The sequence below is a fragment of the Procambarus clarkii genome, chromosome 52, assembly GCF_040958095.1.
Source record: "Procambarus clarkii isolate CNS0578487 chromosome 52, FALCON_Pclarkii_2.0, whole genome shotgun sequence".
Taxonomy (NCBI): Eukaryota; Metazoa; Arthropoda; class Malacostraca; order Decapoda; family Cambaridae; genus Procambarus; species Procambarus clarkii.
In genome coordinates this window covers 27439517-27458875 of record NC_091201.1, presented here as the reverse complement: position 1 = coordinate 27458875, position 19359 = coordinate 27439517, and the positions used below count along the sequence as shown (strand labels likewise).

The 19359-nt window shown below is 37.1% G+C and overlaps 1 protein-coding gene across 4 annotated transcripts in view; it reads left to right on the top strand.

Annotated features, from left to right (window-relative positions):
• The window catches only part of HERC2 (E3 ubiquitin-protein ligase HERC2), a 124669-nt gene that overhangs the window by 89125 nt on the left and 16185 nt on the right, over positions 1–19359 (top strand). For all 4 annotated transcript variants that reach the window (XM_069304552.1, XM_069304551.1, XM_069304550.1 and 1 more), the window contains 17 exons: positions 1668–1893; positions 2543–2785; positions 3682–3854; positions 5182–5331; positions 6587–6758; positions 7772–7948; positions 8104–8253; positions 9112–9360; positions 9608–10014; positions 11556–11711; positions 11876–11991; positions 13310–13508; positions 15428–15642; positions 15776–15932; positions 16840–17055; positions 18065–18230; positions 18349–18476. In XM_069304552.1, coding sequence (XP_069160653.1) covers positions 1668–1893; positions 2543–2785; positions 3682–3854; positions 5182–5331; positions 6587–6758; positions 7772–7948; positions 8104–8253; positions 9112–9360; positions 9608–10014; positions 11556–11711; positions 11876–11991; positions 13310–13508; positions 15428–15642; positions 15776–15932; positions 16840–17055; positions 18065–18230; positions 18349–18476 — 3300 coding nt within the window. The remainder of the gene's footprint in view (positions 1–1667; positions 1894–2542; positions 2786–3681; positions 3855–5181; positions 5332–6586; positions 6759–7771; positions 7949–8103; positions 8254–9111; positions 9361–9607; positions 10015–11555; positions 11712–11875; positions 11992–13309; positions 13509–15427; positions 15643–15775; positions 15933–16839; positions 17056–18064; positions 18231–18348; positions 18477–19359) is intronic.

Sequence of the window (19359 nt, the reverse complement as noted above, 5' to 3'; positions counted from 1 at the left end):
TGAAGTAACTCTACCATTTCTTAGTTTTCTTGCTGGGGTGTCCATGGACATGGAAACTCGAGATTTACCCAGGTCTAGTTGCCCGTCCATAAGGTTATTCACAAGGCCGCCAACTTGACTCGCCTTCCTCCGCGGTCAAGTAATACTTCCAACACAGTGGAGTGTCACTTCTTCCAGTCTAGAGCTTCCTCAACAGTAGTGTGGTGTACAGTAAATGTCACCACAACACACAACAGAAATGAAGAGGAGGAAGGAAAGACAGTAGTAAAATATAATTTGTTTACTCACAATAGGCTACACTATACTGGCCTGTAAATTCTCTCTAAAACAGTTTAGTGCTAACACTTGAAATTAATCATGATATCCAGCAACACTTCATTGTTTCCCAATCAAAGGTTATAATTACAATACCTCTCCAAAAATATGTAGCCTTTAAATCACTACTTATCAACTCTATGAAGACATAATCACTGGTTCAAAATAATTAATAATAATACTGCTTTATTTCCGATGTCACTCCTCAGTGACATAATTTCATCACGTAATTTCTGATTATTACCTTGTTGGTATATAACACCTTTCCTAACACAAGGGGGGTAAAAGGGAGGGCAATTGAACTGCCTTTATAAATCGTAGACTCAGAAGATTGTTGGCGTGCAGTATAGATCTTCACCAATCCACGAAGTTGAGATGTCCTCTTGCAGGTGAATGACTCCTCACTCAACGCCGACCGTTGCTATTACTCCTCCTCGAGTGCCACTCACTCCACCAAGTGTTCCTCACTAGATGTTAGGCTGAAACTGATGTCGCCTGGCCTATCCAGACTACAGGGTAATTCACTTTCACCTACTGGTCCACCGCCTCACACATAGCTTCGTCACATGAATTATTCTCCTGTGTAAGCAGTTGTCGAACTGCACCGTACCAGGACTGCTACCAAATATTCTCCACACAGCTTTACCGTCATGCAGGGCCCACAGGTTGACAACCCCCCCCCCCCCCCAGCACCACCTCTCGAAGTTACCCAGGAGCACTGTCATCACTGAGCCTTAGGTGCCATCTTCACACCATCCAACTCTACCTCATAATCCGTCAGGAGTCAACAGGCCTCTCTCTTTGTTAGCACATGGTAGCTGATAGAATTTTTACACTGGAGGCTTATGCCACTCCAAAACAGGTAATTGCTTGAGCGCACCTCCTCACAGCAGAACCCCTTGGTAGCGAGTGAGTCAGAGTTCCCACCTTAATCTGCAGGACACCTGACATCATGCTACGTCATGCCCTGGGCGCGACGCCATTGTTCAATCTGGCCAAGCTCCTGCCGCTGACCAATCGCACCACACCTGACGCTGTAACCAGCATGCACAGGGGGTCCGCCTCGAGCATGAAAGCTCTTCTCTCTCGCAAGTGGCACTGCCATGTTTGATGATGGAATCATCTCCTACCCTCATCCTACTTCTAATTGCAGCATCTTGCTGCCTTTAGTGTTATAAAATCAACTAAAACTTCTGGTTATTTACAGAGAGGGAATTATGACTCGTGCGGGAATAGTGGAATACAGGCTGAACTCCGTAACATACATAAGCAAACAAAATTGATTATTGTTTTCTTACTTATATCACTAGTATTTGATTGAACATCAGATTTTCTGCCTTTTCATATTTCAGGTGTATGCATGGGGTGATAATGACCACGGCCAACAAGGCAATGGCACTACGATAGTGAATCGGCGTCCCGCTTTGGTGTGTGGACTGGAGGGCGTAAAAGTGGCACGTGTTGCATGTGGATCATCTCATAGTGTTGCATGGACAGCTCCTGACCCACCTCTCCCGGCTGCTACAGAGCCGGTCATGTTTACTACCACAAAAGACCCTCTTGGAGCTTATGCAATTGGTATGAAACAAATATTTTGTTCTTATTCCTCTAGAAGAATAACAAAAGGAGAAATAGAAGAAGTAAATTACCTAACAGTTGAAATTGAGGCAGTAACAGGGAATGGGACAGAAAGAGGAAAAGTAATGGTTATTTTTCAGTGGCTATGGGGGAGGTGAGCTCTAGCTTTATAGGCCCCACCTCTTAGCCAGATATATCCGATGCATTAATTCTTTCATCATTAATATTTTCCTCATATATTTTCTTAAATTTGTGGATGGAATTAGTTTTAACAACCTCTTCTTTCAATGCTGGAAATGAGAACATCCTTACACCACTTCAACAAAGTTGTTTGCCCAGCTTCCGCTGCTGGGACGTCATTTATCCAACCTCTCTTTAATTTAAATAGACTTCCTTTGTCTACTTTGTCTATTCCCCTCAGCAGTATTTTTCTTGCCAATATTTAAGATGACATTTAAAAGAAAGGAGAATAATTATGGGTGTGTGTTGGTATATTTGTGAATATGCACTCTTGTGTAAAAGAAGACTTGAGAATTCAACTGAAAAGGATTTTATATATAGGCATCACATATTTTTAGGCATAAGATATTGTTACATGTTAGGGGAGCAGTGTAGCAAAATAACTTTTGTGATGTTTTTATTTATCAAGGAGTGACAGATCCTCTTGGAGGAGATGCAGGTGCCAGCTGCAGCCCGTCCAGTAATGCAGGCGGGGTACCAGTGAATCCTTCTCTGTCACGTGTGGTGTTAATGCTCGAGTCATCTGCTGCTAGACAAGCAGCACTCCAGCATGTGCTCAATGCCCTTCAAGTAATGTTTGCGCGGGACTGTGTCATTGCTGCTCTGGACTCTACAGTCTCTGCACTCATTCACACGAAGGATGAGTTTAATGGTATGTTATATTGTATGTATGAACTTTATAGTATGAAAAGCAAAGACTTGTGTTAATTTTTTAACACTTTTGCTGCAGCACTCATTTTCCCCGTGATCAAAATGGCACTTTTTTTTATACACATTCTTATAAAAAAATTCTATGCAATTGAATTTTCCTAAACAAAAATTTAATAGCAAAAAGAGCATATCACCATGCTTGTAAATTTATTCCAATATACTGAAAAATATATATGTATAAATATATAAATATTAAACTTTTACACTACATGTTGTGATGTACAGGATGTCATAAATTTTAATTATGCCATAAAAGTCATAAATATAGGAGCGAGATAAGTGATGGAATATTTAATTTCATCGCAGAAATATGGCTATGGCAGCACGTTTCGGCTCCAGGTGACAGTTTTGATGGTCAAAAGACCTAGTTGAATATTTTAGAATGTGGAAGGATTTTTTGGCCTCCTCTTTTTGGCATCCTTTTGGGATTTTTTCAGGTTTTGGTCAACCTGAAAAAGGTTGACCAAACTACACACTAGAAATTGATGAGCCGACGACGTTTCGGTCTGTCCTGGACCATTATCAAGTCGATTGTCTTCAATTTCTAGTGTGTGGTTTGGTCAGCATGACTATGTTTCTACTCGACAATTGAGTATTTATACTACTTGTAATTTTAAAATGTCTACTCCAGGTAAAGGGGTATTATTACATTATTCAGAAAATAAATTTACTCAGAAAAATCTTACTTGCTATACAGTCATACTGGCTTAGTGCTTTCTCCTCATAATTACCTCAATAAGGTACTTGATATAGCAGATAGAATGTGTTTATAGAGCCAATATTTATGAAATTTTTTGGTCTCTTTTTTTTTTTTTTTTTTTTTTTTTTTTTTGTCAGTTTGCGACTCTATTCCAAAAGTTGGAGGGCTCCCAACTCCCGAGTCTATGACTGATGCCATAGCAGATTCTTCGTCCTCATCCCTTTCTAGCCCCAATGGAGGAGAAATAGCCGAGGGTGGAGGAGAGGCCCCAGCTTCTGCTCTTGATGCTGCTGCAGTACCCACAGCTCTGGTAATGTTTGATATTTGGAGCCTTTGTTTTTAGAACTTTATCTTCCCTATACTTAAGAAATTCTGTGAAAGGCAAATTAACTCGCATAGTGGTATGAAAAATATAAAAAATATTGACCTACTTATTATAATATACAGATATAGTGTTTAAAAGAAAGCTTTGGAGATACCAAATGAAGCAATTTACCTATTATCTGTACAGTATATAAAATCAGACATAACATTCAATGGGGAAAGCTCTTGAACAAATCTACTAGTGCAAATATCAATCACATATAAATGCAAAATCCAACATTTCTGGTCTGCTGAATGCCTTGGTACTATGGTGTTTATTGTTCATCAAATTAACCCTTGGATTGTGACATGCTAAAGATATCACATTTTTCATGGTTGCACAATCACTTCGTGCATATGACAATTGTTTCAATTATTTGACAAACATGGCAAGTTGTGAAACCGTTTGAAATACCTTTGCATTAATAAAATCTCTGTATTTGTTCTTCACAATAAAATTGCATTATAGCACAGAAATAGGTTCGTGGAATCTATATAGGAATTTTCAGGTTAGGGAGAAGCTTCAGTGCACTTACAGCTAGGCTCCCTCTCTTCTTCCCTCATAAGTCTTTATTTTAGTTACATCGTACATTTGACACGTTAACCAACATATTGCAATATGTTTGCTAGTTTTTTTATTGTATTTTTTTAAGATTAATACAAGTATAGATCCACAGGAGCCATGATAAGGGTTCAAACCTATGCACTGAGTGTTCCCAGACACGATCTAGTCAGCTGTACCACGACATGGACCATGTCATGGTACAGTTGACTAGAGTGCTCCATATCATGGTACAGTTGACTAGTGTGTCCGAGAACTCTCAGCGCATAGGTTCGAACCCCCATCAAGACTCCTGTGAATTTGTTTTTTCGATATATCACGTTAATGTGATTTCTCTGTATAATACAAGTATAATTAGAGATCTCTTGAATAAGACGACCACCACCATCACAACAAGCACTGTCATACTGTCATGGTTCAAGTAAATATTAGGCCTCTTGGGTCAAAGCTTGCTAAAGTTGCCATTATTCATACATTAATCAAAAAAACATTTTGTCCAATCAGTGAGATGAAAAGCCTCTATTGTATTACTGATTAGATACACAAGATGTAAAAATTGCTGGAGCTTTTGCTGTTTATTCAGCATTATTTAGTTTTATATTTAATAATCCTGTGGAATCAATATATTTTCATTAGCAAAGACGTTTAATAGAAAGTTCAGTGTTTATAAACTCATATATTATGATTACATGTAATTCATTTATTTATATAGAGCTGTGGGACTAGTCCAGACAGTGAAGAAAGTGTGCTGCTTCAGTTGGCTTCAGTTCCCTCAACCGGGTCCTTGTCCTCTCGAGCATCCCGCCTCTCGCATTCTGCCATGAGCATTCTGGCTGCTACACTCACTACTAAAGCTGATGTGGTGAGACAGTCTTCTGTGTTGGTTGAATATTATAGTGCTTACTTTATTTTTATGGTCTATAGAAGTGCTGTGTGCTGCTTTTTATTAATATATTGTAAATGGGTATTGTTTGCAAAAGTAATTGAAATCTGCGAATAAAATATAACCACAAGAAATGCCAGGTTCCTAAACAAAAAAAATCCCTGTAGCACATTGTATAACAAATGTATGTTTATACTTTTCAAGTATAAAGTATAAAACATGTATACATGTGTGGCATATTATGAAGTGTATAGGGCACACAGACTTAGTGAAACCATGTGGCAAGGTGAAGTGAGGGATTCAGCAGGAGTTAGATAATGTTTTAGAGGAACTATGATGCAAGAATATAATACAAAATGTGTGTGTAAAAATAAAAAAAAAATTAGGAGGCATCATGAAAAAATATTCTGAAAGGTGTGTAGAGTAAAATAAAAACAGTTGCCAACTTATGCCTCAAAAGTAACACTTTCGCTAGACATTTTTTGTTATAAAAACCAGTCACAACATTAAATATTAACACACAGTTCAGACCACAAGAGTGTTTCCTGTATTGAGATGGTTTAGTGATATCGAGTGAAGGGATGATAATAGTGCCGATGAATGGGGGGGGGGGAAGAGGGCAGAAGGGAAACTATCAGCAGAAAGTACCAAGACTATAGGCCATGGAGGAGATCAGGATAAGGATTTGGGATGAGACGAGAAGAAATGACCGTCCAACCACTTGGATGGTTGGGGATTGAACGCTGACATGCATGAAGTGAGATCATCGCTCTACCGTCCAGCCCAAGAGGTTGGACATAGTGGTGGGAAGGCAATTACAGTAAAGTGAATTTATGGATAGGTGTCCAATATGATGGGCAGACATGGTGAGAAAATGAGAGATGAAGTAGGGATTGAGTGTGAATACTGCACATAAATACAGTACTGTAGTGGGGAGTAAGTTTACAGGCTATGAGAATTAAATTTAATATAAGGTGATTATTTAATATATCTTGTAGATGACAAATCGCAGGAAGCATTCTGCTCATATTGTGTGACACTGTGGATTGTATTGCTATAGTGTGATGGTGCTGAAATTATGTGATGCTGGATTGTATGCAGGTACAGTATGTTAAATGGACTATATCTTTTTAAGCTTTAACTTTTAATGAATGGCTTTCTTATTCTCCTTTTGTCATTGCCTTCCTACTGTATGGAAACTGAAAATGGTGTAATGATGGCGATAACATTTTAGGTGTCGGAAGAAGCAGATGTTCCTGAAGACGACATTGGTTCTAATGGACTGGATGAGTTCACACGAAGACTTACTGAAGACGATGCACGAGTTCTGGTGGATCTCCTGAAACTGGCTGTTGCTGGACGAGCTGGAGCCCGGGCTGCTCCTGCTATCACAAAAGTCTTGATAGGTGGGGCATGCAATAAGACTACAGATTTACTTTTGTTTTACATGTACTAATTATGTGCGTTTCAATATATGATTTTTTAATTGTAATTGACCACGGAATGAAATGCCTTTGAAGTTAATGTTTCCGTGTTGTAGAAACATTCTCATCTTCAAGGAGTTAGCCTTGTGTAAAATCTTGGGCCATTAAAATACCTTTCAAGTTTTGTAAGCTTCTAAAGCAGTACATGATTGGCTTGCCAATGAGTCTGCCCATTGGTATAGCTATCATACTGTTAAGGCAGTTGCTGTTTGATTGCAAAATTTTACTTTAAATTTTGAGCAAATATAAGTAAATCAGTCAAGAAAGTCAAGTAAATTTTGAGCAAATGAGGACTTCCCCACCAAGCATATACTAGTGAGAATGTGAGAGGCAGCAGGAATGAGACCTGTAATACAATAAGTGAAATGGATAGAGAAAGGAAAAAACTATTCATTAAATAGGGACTTAATGGTGATTAAGAAAATTAAACAGATCACCAGATCACTGTAAATATAGCTCCAGCCCAAAATAATATTAAATGAGAGAAGAGAGGTAGCCATTTAAGTAATATTGCTTTCCTTTATGTTGGATTCCTTGATATTTAATAAATTTGTGTGTGTATGCATACAGTACTTGTAATACCAAGTAAAATGTTGTATTTGTACAGTTGTAAACTGTCACCAATTGTAAACTATTAGGCGAGTTTTGGACACGTTTCAGACAAAAAGGCTGAAACCTTGATTCTAAACCATTCCTTGAAATTTAATGCCCTATCTACATTGAGTTGGTTCAAGGACCAGCCAATAATGCCTCTCAGCTCTACTGTGTGAAGAAAGTAATAAGTTCATTTAGTAGTTTATTAAATATTTTGCACAAATGTTGTTCATGGTAGTACTAAATTACACCTTATGGCAATGTAGGTAAACATGGTTTGCTTAACAGTTCCAAGCTAAAGAAACTTTATTATCAGCAAGACATGATTTTTCCTTCTTCAGGCTTGGCTCGAGAAAATTCCATTGTATCTGGGATGCTGACAGAGTTGTGTGTAACTGAACTTGAAGATGCAGCATCAGACACAGAAGCAATGCGGTCAGTACCTCAACCAGTTGTACAGGAAAGCTCCCATCCTTATACAGATGATGTAACACTGACTGGGGCAGTCAAAATTCTAGGTACGTAATAATCAGTATAAGATAACACTAATTTCTAAAAACAAATGTATATATTGCATATATTTATTTCCATGTAATATGTTATGAACTTAATTGCAGTAGAACTAATAAAAAATTAATTAACTTTTAACAATTCTGAAATTACTGTGTTCTAGGTGCAGAGGCTCTGAGAGTTGAATTTGATCGTCAGTGTTCGACAGAAAGAAAGCATGACCCGCTTACTATTATGGATGGAGCAGGCAAAATTATCTGTACCCGATCAGGAAGGGAATGGTCTGACTGGTCCACTGAAGTTCGTATTGCTGGTGGGTATTTGCCATGTAATTTTTCTAAATTCTTTTTCTAAGGTTATCATAAAGTATTTACCCTCTATAGCTGATTATTGTGTCCTTGCAGAAAGCTTTAAGAATATTGTGTTTGTTGTAACTTTGCCTGGTTCTGTCTAGCGGAATTCCACATTCATCTTCCCTTATATTATCCTTTTTAACATTTTTTAATTAGAATGTCATAATTTACTTATAATATAAACTGCAAGGCTGTTGTAATTATGTATCATGGTTTATCATTGTATAAACAAGTTGTTGTAATTATGTATCATGGTTTATCATTGTATAAACAATCAATAAGCTTACCTTTTCAAGTCTGAGCTTTAGATTTGTGGACCAGTAATACATGGGATACTTTATCACATATTCTTGTGATAATTTTGTTTTTCTATGCCATAAAATATTTTCCACTGTCTAAAATGCTTTATTAAGGACCTTGTTTTTGAAGCTGCATCAAAATATTTTCTGGTTTTTAACACTTGGGGTTTGTAAGGTATTCCAATCAAGACATTCAGAGCAGACCTTTTGCAATGGTGCCTCATGTAAGCTTTCAGACACACTAGCAGGATCATACTGGTGCCAGGGACACTGGAGAATATTCAGTGTAGTCTAGAATGGCCTCCAGAAAGTTCATTCCTAAACACTATTTAAGTGAGCACTCTTGCTAACTATCATGCAAAATATAATCTATCTATAAAATCCCTTTTGCTGTGGCAGCTCAGTTTCAACCATTCCCATCTTGGATCAAAATTTTGCTTAAAAAATAGTAATTCAACTTTTTATTGAATTTCTTGTATGAAAAAGAATTAAACTATAAGATTTCTCTTCTACCCTCAGGTGATGAATTGAGATGGAAGTTTACTAGTGATGGCTCTGTGAATGGGTGGGGTTGGCGCTTTACAGTCTTCCCTCTTATGCCCTGTGCCACTCCACGGGACCTACACAGTGATCGAAGGCTTCTGTCTCGGCCCTTAGTGGACCTGCCCATGTGTCTTCTGGATTCTCTTCTGCCATTGTGTACCCAGACTGCCATTCTGTCACGTTTAGCTGCATCCCTGGCTTTGTGTGCCCAACTTTCATCTTTAGGTACAGTTGATAAGTGCCTACCACAGTAATCTCATCAGAGTTTAATTCATTTGTATTTTCATGTGTATATAAAATTGTTATTCAATGTTTTGGTCAGTAATTAATAGAATTTTTTATAAAATTGGTTAAATAAAAAAATAAATGTGATTAATAATAAAATTTTTGACAAATTACCTGAAGACAAGACTACACAACCCTATTCACTAAATAATCATAAATATATATCTTGTATTGTATTTTGTTCCAGCACCTAGTCAGCGCATGTGGGCTCTCAAAACTCTTCGAAAGATTGTCACCACTGATTTGGGATCTGGACTCAATATTAGAGCTCTTCTCTCAGCATCTTATTCCTCTAGTTCTACACCAGCTCCATCTAGACCTATATCTCCCGTTCCTCAGTCCTCATCAGTTCCCAGTGTTCCTACCTCAGCCCCACAGTCTCTTGCTCCTCCTGCTCCACCTTCATTGCGAGGAAGCACAGAGAGCTTAGAATCGTCGGGTAGTTTTGTGAAACCATCAGTGGAGGTCAGAACTACTGAAATGCCCCTTGTCAGCCTGCTGAAGGGACTGCCAGAAGCTCTTCTCCGCCAGTCTGAGTATGAAGATCCTCTAGTTCGAGGCGGAAAACATTTGATGCATTCTCAGTTCTTCAAGGTAAATGATTAGTTTTCAATTGTTTTAGTATTCTTATACAGTGGGTCATTTGAACTTGGTTTCCTGTAAAACCACTTATGGAGAAAAATACTGATCCTTTATCTCTATTTGTACATCTGACAAAGCTGTCCCTGAGGAATGGTTTATTTTCTCCATTTATAATAATAAATCATAATATTTTCAATAACTGTTATTAAAATTTATTAATCAAATGTTTTTGGTAGTAGATTTTTTCATTCTTCAATTTAAAAATTATTAACTCATTAGGCTAAAACAGTTTCTAGGAGAGTCATAATATTTACATACCTTGAAAATTATTTTAAATATTAAAATATTAATGATAAAAATACTTTTTATTTAAAAAATTGTTCAGAAGGATACAATACAATGGATAATTGTTGTAGAATACTGTATGTTCTTTTAATAAAGCCACTAATATGCAAAGCATTTTGGACATACAGTAGTACCTCAGTTTTCATATTTAATCCCTTCCCAGGGTATGAAAACAGAAAAATACGAAAACCGAAACGAATGTTCACGTAAGAAATAATGTAAATTGAATTAATCCGTTCCACACCCCCAAATATATTAACTAAAAATACATTTTATACAAAATAATACTCTTGGGTACCTAACCTTTATTGAGGACTCTTGTTGGCATATGGAAGACTGTGGGGAAGAGGAGAGGTGTTAGTGTTTGGCAGGGGTCCTTCCATTATAACAGCAGTGATGACATTTCTGGGGTACTCTCTCTCTCACGTTTTGTAGTCATACCACCAGGATCTGTATGTGGCTCACTGCTTGCTTGTCTTAGTAAGAATCTGTCTATAGACACTTGGTTTTTCCCTACGTTTAACACTTGTCTGTAGTGAGACATAATTGTCTTACTATGAATGATCTCGTGTTTTTCCTCTATCGTCATCCTCACAACTATTTTCTTAGGTTGAACATTACCACTGACTTTCTTGGAACCCATGGCATGAAATATAATAAGAACTATGTTCAGAAACCAAAAAAAACACAAAAACAATGAAATTCTTTACAAAGAATTTAAACATGATCATCACGAGGCGGGAGACACTGGTAGACTGAAGAGCTGCGCACTCTGTGGACCCCATACGTGTATAAACAAACTCTGTTTTCAGAGGCAAATAACGAGAATCAAAATTTTCAAAGAAATTGAGTATGAGAACCGAAAAATAAGAAAACAGGGCCATTCGAAAACTGATGTTCCACTGTATTATAAAAAGTTGGTAAAGAGTCATTAGGAATACAGGTATTATAGCATTAATATTTCTTGGCTATTGTGATACAGTATTACAGTATCCAGTGGGAGCAAGGTGGCAACCCACAATTTCAAACCCAAAATTTTAGTTAAAAATGTTGATTATTTGGGTTAAAATAATTTTTATTATCCATTGGTTATTACAGAATTATTAAAAAATCTAGTTTTGGGTAATGGTCAGTTTCAGATTTCAATAGTGAAAGGGTTTTAGGCATTAGGGGAAGACCATTATGCTTAATCATAATTTTCCGAATAGGTATTAGTTGGACTAGCTTGTGACCTGGAGTTGGATAACGGCGTTGGTTCCGGTGAAGCGCACAAATGGGCGTGGTTCAGACGGTACTGTGTTGCTTGCAGAGTACTAAGGTCTCTTATTGATCGAACTCCTCTGCCATCTGGATTTTGTGCTGATGTATGTGTTAAGTACTACAATAGATTGTTAACCGATTTTATTTTGTAGTATAATATTGAACTACTGTATGCTTTATAGTGAACTTTGCTGTGAATAATAACAGTAGCTTGGCAAAAATAAACAAATATAAGGGTCACAATACACTAAAATGTGTCCTTGAACAGGTACGCAAGAAACTTTGTGAAATGCTTGGTGAAGGAGAAGTTCTGTCTCTAGAACAGGAAGACCACACTATGTTTCTCCACCAACATGATGAACAACTGCTACTCTGGTTCAACAGGTAAATCTTTTTTTTTTTTTTTTAATTACAGCAGTGTTCTTACAATATATTGTACTGGGAAAAAATTTAAATTTTATTTTGTCATAGGATTAATCATTATTACCATGATCCCATTCTCAATTTCCATAGAGTAAGGAGATATCCTCCAAAAAAGAAGAGCAAAATTATATTGAAGGGGTTAATGATATACAAACGTTTACCAAACTTTTTGCTATCTGTACTTGATATCACAATGGAACCTAGCGCTGCCTTATTTCTCTACCCTCAAGCACTGCAAGAATGTAGCACCACTCTATTTCTGTTCCCAGTATCAAGACAAACCCCTAGCACAATATCACTATTGTATGCTTTATCACGACAGCAGCCTAACCTCAGCAATCTATTTACAAGACAGCTTTACATAGGAAAAGCAAAGCTAAAATTATTATGGGTCCTGTGGCACAGTTGTCAAATCACAGCCAACAGGTCCTTGGTTCAATTCCTGTGGTTAGACAAAAATTTAGGCAACTTTCCTGGTGCTTGTATTCACCTTGCAATAAATAGGTACCCAGGGGTTAAACTGTTGTGGGTTGCATTGTATGGACGGTCAGTGGTTGGCATAGGGGGAGCTTGATAAGCCTAACAAGCTTCCTGCCCTTGCCCCTCAGGAAATTTACCATAAAAATTATGCCCTGAGTCGGCTCCAAAACACATGGCATTCCATGATGTGATCATAGCACAATGACACTGTCTGTATGCAGATGATGAGTCACAATAAGGTGGCTGAAAAATGTTGACCAAACAACACACTAGAAATTGAAGAGACGACGACATTTTGGTCCCTCCTGGACCATTATCAAGTCGATATTCCGACTTTCGTCCTGCACCGAAACGTCGTCGTCTCTTCAATTTCTAGTGTGTGGTTTGGTCAACACTCAGTCTGTAGGCTGCAGAACCCACTGATTTTTCAAGAACCGCCGTTCAAACTATCCCCACTCTACAATATAGAGCAGCACTTCCGTCTCATATAATTTCCTGAGAAACAAAGCCATTAAAGACTTAGATTCAGTAAATGCAATGACATTTTCTATAATTATTTAAAAGTTTGCCATGATGGTTCAAACTAATTTTTCTTACATTGAATTATTTTCTTATTCCTGTCATCATCTCTAATAATTTCTTATAACCTGTGTTAATACTGTACTTTCTTTTTCTATTTAAATATATTTAGCAAGTTGATTTTAATACAGTAACTTATTTAAAAAAAAACTTTTTTAATGATGGAACATTTTGAGTATCTTAGTCCTGCTCAAGTAATGTATTATAATTCAACTTGCAGACGTCCAGAAGACTGGACTTTGTCATGGGGAGGAAGTGGTAGCATCTATGGCTGGGGACACAACCACCGCGGCCAGTTGGGTGGTGTAGAAGGGGCCAAAGTTAAACTACCTACTCCCTGTGATACCCTGACTGCACTCAGACCCGTACAGCTCATTGGTGGAGAACAAACTCTCTTTGCTGTTACGGCTGATGGGAAGGTGAGTCGATGAACCTGTTTATACAGTAATGTTAGTAAATGTAATAACAGTAATGTTAGTAATGAATATGCAGCATTAATAAAATGTAATGATATTCTTCTTAAATATTGTTAATGAATTGTCTCTGGTGGTTTAAACTAATTTCATTATTATTATTATGAGTCAAGTTTAGAAAATCCCAGATAATTTGCCCCAATATATAAAACAGCATTTGGTTTATACGAAACCAAACTTTGACAGAATGACTAACTTTCTTATTTTGTTGCTTAAATGCTCTCGTATATTGTTTATGGTGTGTATTATTAATGTGGATGTTTATTAAAGTTTAAGAATGTGTTGATAGATTATAGCACAAGTGTAGTGCAGTGGGCTTCTTTCTTCACTCACAAATGGGGATCCTGCATCCAAGGGCAAGACAGGAAAGGTTGGACACGTTTCCTTTCACTTAATGCCTCTATTCACCTAATAGTAAATAGGTAGTAAAAAGTTAGGCAATTTGTTGTGAGGTTGCATCCTGGAGGAGATCGGTAATTTGCCTCCTAATTACCCTGTTATAATAGAGACAGGTAAGAAAATTAAATACTGTATGGTTGTATTTCTGTTGGTTACATCTCAAAGATGCTGTAAAATTATGTGAGGTTTGCACTAAAAATAATGCCATAATGAAAGACTTGGTATTAGATTAAGCATTGACATAAATTACCAAGATAATGAATAATATTTAATAATGCTGCATGAACCTAGTTTTGAATTGGCAAATAAACAAAAACAAATATTTAGAGATTTGAGTGGCAGGAGCTGCCAGCTGCCATTACTCTTTTAACTTTCATAGTACATCCAACATGTCATTCATGTTCAGGAATTTTGGACGGGAATGTAGTAATGTTTATCATTTAAGTGTGGCGTTAATGATTATTACTTTTTTTTTTCCTAAACTTCTTTATTTATTTATTTGTATGTTATAACTGTTTACTTAAGATGAAGACATCCCTGTATTTTATAACAAGTCTTTCTTCCTTCTACACATGTGCAGTAATTTGCATGGGTATTAATACTCTAATTGGCACTTCATTGGTAGTCAGTTTTATCTTGTTAATATTTGTGTGGCTGTTACACCAATGCTGCTTTGGGAGGTAGTGGCATTACCTGGTAGAAATTTTGCTTGCATTACAAATGTAACTATTTTGTATTAGTAAACACTGCTGATCAAATGGAATAATTGAAGCAGATTTCCACCCAGTTCATCTGACATTTCATTATATCTAATGTCATTTTAGTTTTTGCCTACTTTTGACCTCAATTGTGCTATACTTTTGTTTACCAGATATAATACACCTTGTATTTATAAATATTTTAACTCAAAAAAATAAACAAATTCAACTGTATACAAAAATACGATAAAAGATGTAAACTATTTTTAATTTGCATTGAAACTCCTTTTGTGTTGTGAGCCTCAAGTGTACAAGCCCCTCCTGTCCCTATGCTACTATACTTTGCATACACATACAATATCATCAATCATGATACCAAGAGTAACTGCTAGCAATAGACAGCTCAGAGTTCAAATGATTTACTCAAAACAATTCAGTTTTCTTTGGTATGAATGTAACTATAATACAGTAGATAACTTGTAAAACTATAAAATAAATTATGAACTTTGTCAATACTTTAAGTCATTATTTTGTTTCTAAATAGTAATAAAATGTTATGTTTTAATATTAGAGAATTAATTTGGATTTAAATACACTGTATAATAATTGTTATTTAATAATATATATAGATAGAGTTGGAGTGTACATGCAATAGTGTGAGTGAGCATAGTCATAGTCACTTAGTGGTGGCAAAATTGACTTAGTTGCTTTATCTGTTGATAAATGGTCAGTATTCTAGTTAAGTATTGTATTATGAATTTATTACAGGTTTATGCTACTGGGTATGGAGCTGGTGGCCGACTTGGAATTGGTGGAGTGGAATCTGTCTCGACCCCCACTCTTCTAGAGTCAATCCAGCACATAATTATTCGTAAAGTTGCAGTCAACTCTGGAGGGAAACACTGCCTTGCTCTTACTGCAGATGGTGATGTTTACTCGTGGGGTGAGGGAGATGATGGAAAATTAGGACATGGAAATAAAAGGTAACCCATTTTAAAGTAATGTTCTGTTTTTGCATTATTTTATAAAATAATATTTTCTTTAATATATGTGGTTTAAACTTATTCTTTTGTAAATTATTTGGTTAATAGCCTACATTTGCACTCATATTTTCAGCCCCTATGATCGTCCGCGATTAGTAGAGACACTTCAAGGTAAAGGAGTTGTGGAAATAGCATGTGGTGGAGCCCATTCTGCTGCCATTACATCTTCTGGCGAGCTGTATACCTGGGGCAAAGGTCGCTATGGGAGACTTGGCCATGGAGATTCTGAAGTAAGTCATGACTGAGCACAGCACAAAGTGTTGATACTCATATTGAGAAACATTAAGTTGAGAGTAAACTTCAATACTTCCTGAGGTAATTGATGCTACCCAAATGAATAACAGTGGACCACATTATTTCAAATGATCATCATTGTTCATTCTAACATCTTCACTACTTTCACAATCGCTCAGCCCCCACCGTTCCCCCCACTTCTCAGTCATCCCTGTACTGCTCTCCCCTCAGAAAATGCACAGCCAAAGAAATAAGTCTTTAGAATTAATTTCCTTTTTGAAAATAGTAGATGGTGATTTACAAAAATAAAAAAATAAGTACAAAAAATTACAGCTGAAGGCAGGGGCCCAGGAGGTGAAATCTTGTATAGTCTGTGACTTTCCTCGGGTAACTTTGGTAGCCAATTATAATTCAATTGAGTTCTGTTAGTCCAAATGCATTTCAAGGGGATACAAACCTTGTTTATTACTAGAGATAATCCTTCACCTATAAGGGTATCATGTAAAGTTTTCCCAAGTCACTAACTTGTATCCATTGTTTCATGTTCCATTTTGTTCTTGCACATAAACTACCTTAGGCATAACTGTACACAAAACTATAATATTAATTTGTTTGATAAAGTAGTTTTATTACTCAAAATACTTAAAAAAAATTTGAATGCATCTTTGGGTCAGTCAAAGCTTGGATGAGCGTTCACAGCTCCTGTTCTGACCGTTTCATTCCTGGTCTTATAACATTAAGTCCATTCCACTCCACATTCTTATTTCCTTTCATACCTTCAAGAAATTCTTGAATGCTAAAAGGATATCTTGTCAATTTTCATTGGGTCTATCTTATAATTTTGCGTGATATGGTAAAAATAGTATGTTGAAAATTAAATTATTTAATTTATTTGCCTTACAGGACCAGTTTAGACCCAAGTTAGTGGAGGCTTTAGGTGGTTACAGAGTAGTAGATGTGGCCTGTGGGTCTGGAGATGCCCAGACCTTGTGCATTTCTGATGATGACAATGTCTGGTCTTGGGGCGATGGCGACTATGGCAAGTTAGGTCGTGGTGGCTCAGATGGCTGCAAGGTTCCAATGAGGATTGATGGACTGGCAAATCAGGGCATCATGAAAGTGAGTGAATTAAACGGTGCAGTAAGAACACATTGTTTATATGAAAATTGTATTATAATCTTATTAAATAAGTGCTGCATGTATGTATACACATATTATGTATAAGGTACTAGACTATCTGATATAGTACCTGATAGTACCCAGATCTCTGTTTCTCTTCCTCCCTTAATACCATTCTCCCTCCTGTTATCTCTCCCCCTTTATCCCTCCTGTTCTCTCTTCCAGTGGGCAAAACATGCTCGAGTAATGTTGAATCAACATTGAATCAATACTATCAATGTTGAATCAACATCTGAGAATTTAGTTGGAAAAGGCTCTATAGACATTTAAACCCACATTGCAGACGTCATAGGTGTGGTTGGTTATCATAAAAGGAGCCAGTCCTACTTAAAGATGGGCATGGGGGTCAACCACCAGCCACTCTTGACACTTACCATACAATCACTATTCATTCAAGATGGAGACTTATGTGAGGCTAACCACAACTGTCTGACCTCCATCCTCAAACAGACAGGCATCATCTCTTATGAAGGACATGTATATTCAAACACACTATACTTTAACCAGTATATATAATGCACATGCACACACACACATGTACAACTCAGTGATAGAATATTTGGTGATGTAAAGCCAAAACAGCAATTTTTCCAAAATCTGGATTTCAAACAAATGGTGAGAATGCTATGAACCAGGTTTTGGAGATGCCACTGTACATATGTGTAATTACATAAGTAATTACCCAAGTGTAGTTATAGGATGAAAACTGCTCGTGGTGTCCCGTTTTCCCAGCACTCTTTGTCATATAATGCTTTGAAATTACTGACGGTTTTGGCCTCCATCACCACCTCCTTCCTTCCTAATGAAGTGGTTCTGCAAATTATGTACACAATCACAAAGCATGGAATAAACATTATTTTTATATAATATCTAGTTTTGTTTGTGTGTACAGTCAGAACAAGACTATCAACTTCGTATTCGTATGTATACTGTTAAATTTTGTCAACAGGTTGAATGTGGGTCACAATTTTCTGTAGCTTTGGCACGTTCGGGCACAGTCTACACATGGGGTAAAGGCGATTACCATCGTTTGGGGCATGGCACAGATGATCATGTCAGACGGCCACGCAAGGTTACAGCCTTGCAAGGCAAGAAGGTCATCAGCATTGCTACAGGTATATCTTACTAGCATATGTGTATTTGTGGTACAGAGTAATATGCAATTATCTTTATTGTGTAAATATATTTCTAAGGTATTCAATTCCTGCAAAATTTATTTTTTATTTGGTTTAGGCTCGCTGCATTGTGTGTGCTGTACAAGCGAGGGTGAAGTATACACGTGGGGAGATAATGATGAAGGACAATTGGGTGACAGTACTACAAATGCCATCCAGAGACCAAGATTAGTAATGGCTCTACAGGTATTGTATGGTATTGTGAATTTTAGTGAATCTTGTATAATACAATTTGTATCAAACTGCATGTATTTAATACAATATTCTAAAGGAACGGATATATCTCTTCTCACTGCTTTTCATGAAGTTGAGTTGGGTAATTTTTACTTTCACTTAGCTCGTGTGCCCTTAAAGCTCACCAAATCATTTGATGTCATTTTAGTCTGTCTGTCTTGGTCACAAATGATGCCTGCACTCATGGGCTTGACTTTGAAGGCTGTCTTCCTGCACTGGTTCTAGCCACTGTTATGTTAGGGAGCTCCGTGTTTTACAATGCCTATTTCTTTGATTTTATGCCTAGTGATTACTTTATCTGTAGTCTAATGCTATTTTCTGGCTAAGAATGAAAATCCTCATTTCATTGAGAGCCACATTATGGTGCACTTTTATCTGTAGAATTCTTGTTTATCTTCTAGCTGCTCTTGGCTTTAACCTCCCCACTATAGCCCACGTTTAAATGCTTGCGCATTAAAACGTTTATCATTGCGCAAGCATTAAAGTACGCCTAATGGCGTACCTGCTATGGAGGTAGGCGAGGATGATACAGCCCCACCATGTCAGTTTCCTAGCTAATGATATTTGGAAGCTTGTGATGTTCGCTTTATTTTTATTGGCAATGTCCTGTTCAGAGACCAGTAGGGGATTTTGGAAGTCAAACCAAACATTTTCTGGCTGCTTCACTGTCTCTCTCATCTTTCTTGGTGGGACTATGTGGCCTTGGGTCATCTTTCAACACACTGATTTCCTTCCAATTTTGGTGCCTGATTCTTTGACTGCAATTCACCTCTTCTCCCAGGTCTTTTTGCTTTGGGGAGGCATCTTGTTCGCATATTGTCATCGGGTAAACTCC